Below are 9,669 nucleotides of genomic sequence, written 5' to 3'. Positions count from 1 at the left end.
AAGAATTCGCTCCATAAGCTTACAGACACACGACATGAGCGAAATAGGTCTAACCGCCTTATTACCAGGTTTAGGTATGAATATAACCAGCGAGGTTTTCCATGAATCTGGGAATGTTCCCCGGGAAAAGATATCGTTGAACATAGATAGCAAATAGATCTTGTGTTCCATGGGCAACTGATCCAGCATCTTATAACAAACCTGATCCAATCCAGGCGTGGAGTTTTTTCTGGACGAGATTTTTGCTCTCCGATATTCGCTCATGGTCAGAGGGTCGTCCAACCCAACATGTGTATTTGTGTTTTTCTCGTCCTCCAATTTCATGTCTGTCAGAGTTTTGGATCTATTGCAAAAGGACGACGGAGGACACAATTTGGAGATAGCTTCCATGGCAATTCGTATGTGTTCTTGCTGCGGGGAGTCTTGTTGCGACGCCCTCCTCTTGAAACTTTTAATCAAGGCCCAAATCTGACTGGTAGGAGTCCTTGCGTTGAAACCATTCACCAGGGTGTGCCAGCCTCTTCGCTTTTGTTCCAGGAGCACCCTGGCGCAGTTTAAGCGGGCCCTGCGGAAATCTTGATGGTTCTCCTCAGAGGGGATGGACAGGAACTCTCTGATAGCTTTCTTTCTATCGCGAACCACTTCGGAGCAGATCTCATTCCACCAAGGCAGAAGTTCTAATTTTTTTATTTGTACAGAGGTGCGTGGAAAACGCTTGCTCTCCGGGAGGAAGCTCCTGGCCACCTCAAGGATGTTGTTAATGAAAGCGTCAACCTAATAAATCATCCCCTTGAGCGGGAAGATCCTTGGTAGCAGAGAGCAGAATCCGAGACAGATCCTGGCACATTTCTTTAGATAACGGTATTTTATAGTAAAATTTTTTTTTGAAGCAGGCTTGGATGCCGATTGTCGTGATGACGGGAAAGTGATCACTGCCGAGAGTATCGGATTTTGTTTTAGTGCTGCACAGAGGTGCCAGGGAGGGAGACGCCAGAACCAGATCTATAGTTGAGGTAGTAGCTGATGAGGCTCTCACAAAGGTTGGCGCTTTTCCATTGAGCATGAACAAGTCATATTCTTCAATGAGCTGATGAAGGGTCCTTCCCGAACTAGAGTGTGTCCTGGAACCCCATGCCGGGTGATGAGCATTGAAATCTCCCAGAATGATAAGGTTCTTATAACCTTGCAGGCTATTGAGCAAAGATCTGAAGAAGGAAGCGGGAGTTCTTTGCCCGGGGTGTCGATAGACATTGACGATAATCACCGGTTCAGAAGTCAGGCACTCAATTCTGACCGCATTGAATTCTACTGATGGATGCTCAGTATTCTGGAGGACAACAAGCTCAGACTTGATATCCGCTCTTACTAGTGTGCATATGCCTCGGTCTCCTGGATGGGTTATATCTTTTCTATATGCGTTGAAACCTTTAATATTGATGACCTTTAATATTATTGTTTTTAAGCAAGGTTTCTTGGATGCAGAGAACATGATAGTCCTTTGCAATTGAAAGCAGTGAGGGAAGTCCACTTCTAATTCCATAGCTGTTCCATTGAAAGATGTTGAATCGTTTGTGAGATGCGCTACTCCCCGAAGCTGTGCCCATGCCAGCCCCGCGACGCCGGCGAACCGGCGAGGGCGACGGCAGCGCCGCCACCGATCCCCAATCCGCCGAGCCGCCGCGCGACAATGGCGGAGACAAAAGACCACGCAGGCCACGTGGGATGTCACTAACCTGATTGGCATTATCGCGTGAAGCAAATGAGTTAGTTCCGAAAGTTGTAGTTACAATCCGATTCATAATCGTAATCGAATACAGAGTCTTGCTGCTATTCGAACCTGTTGTTATAATCATTGATGACATGGGGGATTCTAGAAGAATCTCTCGCTTCTCTGTCAGGCTGAGGAGCAAAGGAAGGAGATTGAAAAAAGTATTTGCCAAGAGTTTTGAGAAGCCTAAAAATGTCGCTAAGAGCGCCGGCGATATTGTTATTCTGAAAGTGTGAAAAGATTCCAGTTGCCATGGCAATTAGCTCAGCAAAGTCCAACTCGTCAGTCGCCTTACCTGCGTACGTACCCCGAGACTCTGACCATTCGGAGGAGTAATTGGAGAAGGCTATGCCGTTACCAGACTTGTGCGAGGCTCGGCCGTTGGCCTCGATGAAAACCTGGCGATGAGCCCCTTCATCATAGCCACCCTCAAGCGTGCTGGGTTGAGTCACGTATCTGCGAGATGGAGGCGCCGACGCGGACGTCGGCGTCGGCGTATTCCCTCTGCGAAAGATCTGCTTGTTTCTTTGTGGCTGTGGTTGTGGTTGAATCTGAGATTTTAAGGTTTCAGCATATGAGCGGTACACGTTTTCAGGTTCTTCAGTACTTAGAAGGTTAAATCTGTTAGAATTTTCGAAGTGAGTCTCCTTACCGCGAGGGAGATTGGGAAAGTTGTTCTTTCTGTTGTTATTTCTCAGCGATGCGTTGGGAGGTGGAGAGGAGGGTTTCCAACCTTTTTCAACCCAGATTCTTGCGTCCGCTATGGAAATATTTTCCACAGCAGCAAGACTGACTATAGTGCGTTGTTTAACAATCATTGGACAGTTTTGATTGTTGGCCCAGTGGTCACCTTGGCAATTGATACATCTGGGGCTCTCCCCCTGCATACGACACATCTGACCTGCACTGTTATTACTGCTGCTGTCATGCTTGTCTTCACCACAATGCAAACATCTAGGAGTGCTCTTGCACGAGCCGCTTACATGCCCGACTCTATGGCAGAGATGGCAGATTCTCGGTAGTGGAATATAAGGGCGAACCTCATGCCTGACCTTGAACAAAAAGATTTCTTGCGGCAGGATCTGACCTGCAAACTTAATGCGGATTGTTCTAGATGGGACATATTCGATCTTATTATTTGTGACACATCTCTTGTTTAGTCTCTGCACATCAATTATCTTGGCTTTTGGCGATTCCAGTCCTTCCTTTAGAACGTCCAGTTCGATTTGTTGTGGGATATCACTGATTAAGCCTGTCCTGAGAACCTTGAAAGAAGGAATAAATGCTTTCAGGTTATGTTTAGTAAACACAGAGTTTTCCACCAATCGATTGGCACTCGAGGCGGTTTTGACTATAATCGTTATCTTTCCTTTACCAGTTTTCTTTATTTCGAGGATGTCAGGAATGCCAGCTTTAACTATAATGCGGCTTATGAGCGTGGAATGTACGATATTGTCTCGAGAGTTAGGATATACATAAACAACGTACGGGCCTATGTCGCGCTGACTGTATCGCGGCGTTATTTTATTGCTCGAGTTCTGGTTGGCTGAATTTTCATGCGAATCCGCCCGAACACTGGACGGCGAATCAGGGTTACTTACACTCGCGCATGCACCTTTCTTGGCGGGAGGTGCATGCTTGTTTTGAGTATTATCCTCTGCAAGCCCTGGCAATGCTCGTTTTTTAGCTTGTCTTTGTTCCTCATCGATGTCCATGGGGGACGAATGGAAGGCCCAGAGGTGACGAAAGTCGCCCCATCCGGACCCACCGGACATTCATTACCTGCGTTATTGATGCCGCACTCTAACGCGGTCGCCTCATCTCGAGGGTGGCTCGGCATTGTCAGGCCAGCCTCCTTATAAATGTCTTCTAATAGGATTTGAGAGGCCTGTTCGCTATGGGGAGAGCTAGAGGGGGGGAAGATATATTAGAATCGGAGGATTTAGAATAGAATAGAAGAAGGATTTAGAATAAGAGTCAGGGGATTAAGAGAGAAAGATGCGCCCGAAACGCCGCCGCGGCCATCATCCCCCACCCCGGGGGGCTGAGGCATGATGCCTCAAATTGAGTCAAGCCTTTTACACTGTGTTTTGCAGTGACGGCACAAAGTTTATGTTCAGAAGTCCGGAACGAGAAACGTTCAAATAACTAGAGCAAGGCGCACAATAGCTACTCGCAGGCGAAATATACTCGCTACACGACCAAACAACACGGAGACAGGAGACGCACGTCCGCACCCCAGCGCGGATCGACACTCACTCTGTATAGTGCTACGAGTATGCCTTCTTCATGCTCTCTGACTTCATGCGCATGCGCTTGGTTTCGTTTCAGTCAGAGTGCACGAAATTTAAAATCAATGGTATAAAATTAAACGTATGTAGTAGTGCTTAGACAGTGTCCCCTTCGAATATTTGTAACCCATGTAGACAGTGGGGTGTATAGACAGTAATGGTTGAGTTCGGGCTACGCCGCCCGAACCCAAGCATTACTGTCTATACACCCCACTGTCCACATGGGTGATTTATTTTGGATAGAACTACATACAATACAGCAGTAAAATAGTGAATTTGTTTGTAAAGCAGTGAATTTATAAAGCAGTGAATTTTTTTTTCAAAGGAATAACAGTCAATTTAATTTTAAGCCATAATAAATATATGATTTATTAAAACAAAATAACAGACATTTCAAAATATAGATACATAAAATAAAAAACAAAAACATTCCATAGACTTATTATGTGAAAATATAATTTATGTTGTAGTCTCTACAACATCTGTATTTTGAAAGGTCTTCGGTGGATGTAGTTCTGCAATTACACAGAAGAAACTATGTAATCGCTCGTCATATTTATGAACACGTTTAAACAAATATTCAGCTAAATAGCCTATTAAATGTTTATTACGTTTTCCATATCGTGGGATATTACTTCTGACTTCCCTCCAAACGCGTTCAATATGTTGAGTGTGGGCTCCTGAAGAAATAAAAAAGATGTATGTTAAAAAAGATGTATTTATATAATTTTTGCAAATTAGACATAACATTTTTTTCATTTTCTTGTGTATATATTTCAAGAAATGTATAATTATATATTTGAAATGTACAGGGTGAGTCATTTTAATCTATGGACCCGAATATCTTCCAAATTACGGTATCTACAAAAAAATGGTTTAGACAAAAGTTGACCAGGGCAAAGGGGGTCATTTAATTGTACCATTGGTTTTGACCTTGAGGTCAATTTTGAAGGTTATTTCAAGGTCACGATGGTTTTTTTAAATGGGACACCCTATTTTTGACTGCGGATTTCGAAAGAGCGGAAAATTTTACATCAAACTTGTCTTATGAAAAAATTGTTTTTGCGACCTTGGAAAGGTAAAAAATGAAGGTCAAATGCCTGAAAAACGATCTAGTGTACTTTTTCTGAAATGACGTGGTTTTCTGGGTAACACAAATGTGCATAATGCTTGAAAAAAGTCAATGAATTGTAAAAGTGTAAATCACTTTGACTAGCTTGACCTTGAGGTCAATTTTCAAGGTTGTTTGAGGCTCATAACGCATTTTTTTATTAGTAAACCCTATTTTTGACCGCAGAACTTGTTTTTTGACAATGGGCTCTTAAACAATGGCACTTTTTACATGAGCATAGGGATTTTTTAGCTCTTGGTTTGCGAGGTTTGCGCTGTGAGCAGAGGAAGTAGTTAGGCTTGTCACCGCCAGATGCCGTCGCAGAGCTCCCAGCTATGCGCACCTTACGTCCGCTGCTCCCGTAGTAGAAATGGATTTCCATTTAGACATAAGGCGTCTACCCGCCAAGTACAGATATTGCATAATGCTAATAATCAACGATTGAAAAAAACTAAACAATTACGTTTGATTTAAGTTTTATAATTATTGTTATAATAGAGTTTTATTCCTTTTCTTTCTTACTCACTTCTGCATAATTGAAGAATTTAGTATTTAAAATTGCTTAAATTTTAAAATTCCAAACATTGTATGTAGGTAATTACATTCACAAGTTACCTTTCCAGAATGGCCGATTATAGTCCTAATGGGATTGTTGATATTATATTAGTTTTAGGGGAGTGTCATAGCAATTACAATGCAACATCAAGGCTTTATACTCAACGTTTTCCTGAAAGGCGACATCCAACTGATATGACAATACGTAGTTTAGTCCAAAGAGCTCGCAATGGACATCTTGTTCGTCAACGTCAACATCATGAATATGACGAAAATGATGCGCGAGCTGTAACTTTTTTTTTTCTTAATCCTCATGTTAGTACTCGCCAGATTGAAAGGGAAATAGGTATACCACAAAGAAATGTTGTTAGAATTTTAAGAGCTCTAAATTATCACTCTTTCCACATCACTCTTACGCAGGCTTTACAGCCTAATCATCATCTGATGCGTATTGCTTTTTGCCAGTGGGCTTTACAAATGTTACACGATGATCCTAATTTTTTAGGTATGTGCTATTCTCAGATGAGGCTACATTTTGTAGTAACGGACAACTTAATAGACACAACTGCCATTAATGGTCACATGTTAATCCCCACTGGTATAAGCCAATAGATCATCAAAATCGATGGAGTATTATGGTGTGGTGTGGCATTGTAAATGGTTATTTGATTGGACCTTATTTTTTTGAAGAGAACGTTGATAGACACAGTTACTTATCGTTGCTAAGAGATCACTTACCAGGCTTATTAGAAGATGTTGACTTAGCAACAAGAGCAAGAATGTGGCTTCAACAAGATGGTTAATCGCATTATGCACTCATTGTACGTGCCTTTTTAAATGCCACTTACAATGACAGATGGATTGGACGAAGGGATTCAGTTGAATGGTCTCCTTGCTCACCAGATCTGACGTCGCCTGATTTCTTTTTATGGGGATACTTGAAAAATGTTGTTTTTGCTGAACGACCAACCACAAGAGATGATTTTATGGACCGCATTCATAGAGCTTGTGCAGCCATTCCTAGAGCTACCCTGCTTAGAACTGCGGATAGTTTTCAAAACAGATTGCAGTTATGCCTCGAAGCCAACGGAGGTAAGTTTGAACAATTACTCCGTGGGTAATTCATTTAAATTACAGTGTCAGTGAGAGGCAAGGGGACTCACGATAATCAAGCACCCCGACGTGAGAGGCAAGGGGACTCACGATAATCAAGCACCCCGACGTGAGAGGCAAGGGGACTCACGATAATCAAGCACCCCGACGTGAGAAGCAAGGGGACTCACGATAATCAAGCACCCTAAAGGAAACAGAACTTACTAAGTCCACGTCGTAGTTTCCGGGTAACGCTAAAAGTAAGATGAAAGTGCTTTTGACCTTGATATGACCTTCAAAAGGTCAGGTCGAAAAACTAAAAAATCCCTATGCTCATGTAAGTGCATATTATTTAAGTGCCATTGTTTAAGAGCCCATTGTCAAAAAACAGGTTCTGCGGTCAAAAATAGGGTTTACTAATAAAAAAATGCGTTATGAGCCTCAAACAACCTTGAAAATTGACCTCAAGGTCAAGCTAGTCAAAGTGATTTACACTTTTACAATTCATTGACTTTTTTCAAGCATTATGCACATTTGTGTTACCCTGAAAACCACGTCATTTCAGAAAAAGTACACTAGATCGTTTTTCAGGCATTTGACCTTCGTTTTTTACCTTTCCAAGGTCGCAAAAACAATTTTTTCATAAGACAAGTTTGATGTAAAATTTTCCGCTCTTTCGAAATCCGCAGTCAAAAATAGGGTGTCCCATTTAAAAAAACCATCGTGACCTTGAAATAACCTTCAAAATTGACCTCAAGGTCAAAACCAATGGTACAATTAAATGACCCCCTCTGCCCTGGTCAACTTTTATCTAAACTATTTTTTTGTAGATACCGTAATTTGGAAGATGTTGAGGTCCATAAATTAAAATGACTCACCCTGTATATTGTACCGGAATCTGGATCAACAAAATTCATAGAGTGATTGACTGTCAAATGTTGGAAGTTTTTACTGTTTAAATTCTTGTAAGATTTCCAACAATCTGACATTATTGTTGTTCCAGGTAAAATCCATTCTTCAATTACTTGAAGGAGAGTTTCTTCTGTGCGATTTGCAACAGGAACAAGAAATATTTTTCCTGTATCGTGTTCATAACCACCGAATATCCATTTTCCATCAATAATTCGACCACGATTATATTTCCTTTTGCCGATTTTTGCTTCGTCAATTTCAACAATACTATTGGGTCCTCCAAGTTTTGTTGAATTTTTTCTAGTCCAATAAATGCAAACCTATTTTTTTCGACATAAATATTAATGTTTAATGTTATTCATTATTGGAATTATTAACAGTACATACACTGAGCAATAATATAATTAATATATTAGTAAAAATGAATATGTTAACAAATGTATAACATACTTCTCGGCAAAAAGAAATCCAATCTACAACTGATTTGTCAGAAAGTTCAAGTTCTGTACACAAAAACTCTTGTCGTGGAGGTCTTAACATAATGAAATAAGCAGTTAATCTGCATATAATTTCTAAGCTTAATTTTGATTTGGTAAACCATGTATCTATTTTAGCAGATGTTTTAAAATTACATTTTGTTTTTATTCTTTTTTTATGTTTATTTTTCTCGTAATACACTATATAACAATGAAATAAAAAAGTATTTTTATCAATTATTAATTTACTATTGCACTTAGGACATTGCATTTCAGATAGTATAAGATTGGTTTTTATCAAAAACTGTATTAATCTTTCCCTATCGTAAGTCAGTGCTAAGAATTCGTGCAGTTTCATTTTGATACAATCTCTTAACAGTTTTAACAAAAGAAAATCTATTTCAGATTTAGTTACATTTCCTCCTTACCAATTAGACGCATGCACATGAGATCAGAGAGCATGAAAAAGGCATACTCGTAGCACTACATGTAGTCGGTAAGACAGATTTCCTAACCTACATAGTCGTCAACTTTAACGCTAAATATCTCAGTTCGGGAGGCAGAGCGACACTTTTTTCTGCCAGATTCTTTCGTTTCATGCAAAAACGCATCGAATGAGCCTAATTTTATTAAAATCGGTGAGGTCGCCCGTCTTCTCCATAATTACCGATTCGAACACATTGAATATTCGATCTATTCGAACAGTTCGAAGTTCCAACAAATGAGCATTTGATTCGAATAATTCAGACAGTTCGAACAATTTGAACTTAAACAGTGATCGGTATGAATTGTCAATTCGTCATGTCTGAAGTTCGGATAGTAAAGAAAATACAGTATGCATTGGAAAATTAAACGTAACGTGTTACGGATATGTGAAGACCCTCACGATTTTGCTACGTTATGTTTTTGTTTGTGCATTAACTGAAGGTCAAGATTCACGGACCACCGACTGATCTCGCCTTGACTGGCCAGTCTCCAAAATTAAATATTTTGGGTAATGCTAATGCCGGCGATACTGTAACTTTGAAGCATTATAACTTGAAAAGTACTTCATAAAAAAATATTTCATTATAGCGTTTTGGAAAACTCTCGACATCAGCTATTAGATTTTTGAATAAAAAATAGGGTGTTCCATTTAAGAAAATCAATGTAACCTTAACCTGACCTTGGCTACGCAACCCAAGGTCAAACTGATAGGATCAGTAAATAGATATTTTTAAACCATATAACTTTTGTCTGAAACACTTTTCTGTAAAACCTATATTTCCCGAGATATTTAGATGTCCCGACCTTTTTGGGACATCCTGCATATATATATATATATATATACTTCTCTTTCTCTCTTTCACAATGCGACGCGTGACGCGCTCAGTCTTAGAACATATACACATGGAATGATAATAGGACGCTCAGGCTGAAGCCAAGATAGGTGTAAGAGAGAAAGGTATAGAAGACCTAAAATTC

General features: G+C 40.3%; 1 protein-coding gene across 1 annotated transcript; it reads right to left on the bottom strand.

Moving 5' to 3' along the window:
- Window positions 1-54: 54 nt before the first annotated feature.
- LOC108758958 (uncharacterized) lies at window positions 55-1,540 on the bottom strand (the record flags this gene model as incomplete). Its single annotated transcript, XM_018504204.1, has 2 exons — window positions 775-1,540; window positions 55-677 (listed from the first exon to the last, which is right to left on the bottom strand). Coding segments are annotated over exons 1-2 (1,389 nt in total), but the record flags the coding sequence as incomplete, so codon positions are not given.
- Between the last annotated feature and the right edge of the window lie 8,129 nt (window positions 1,541-9,669).

The sequence above is a fragment of the Trachymyrmex cornetzi genome, unplaced genomic scaffold (genome assembly GCF_001594075.2).
Source record: "Trachymyrmex cornetzi isolate Tcor2-1 unplaced genomic scaffold, Tcor1.1 scaffold1610, whole genome shotgun sequence".
Taxonomy (NCBI): Eukaryota; Metazoa; Arthropoda; class Insecta; order Hymenoptera; family Formicidae; genus Trachymyrmex; species Trachymyrmex cornetzi.
This window is presented reverse-complemented; position numbering and strand designations above follow the sequence as displayed.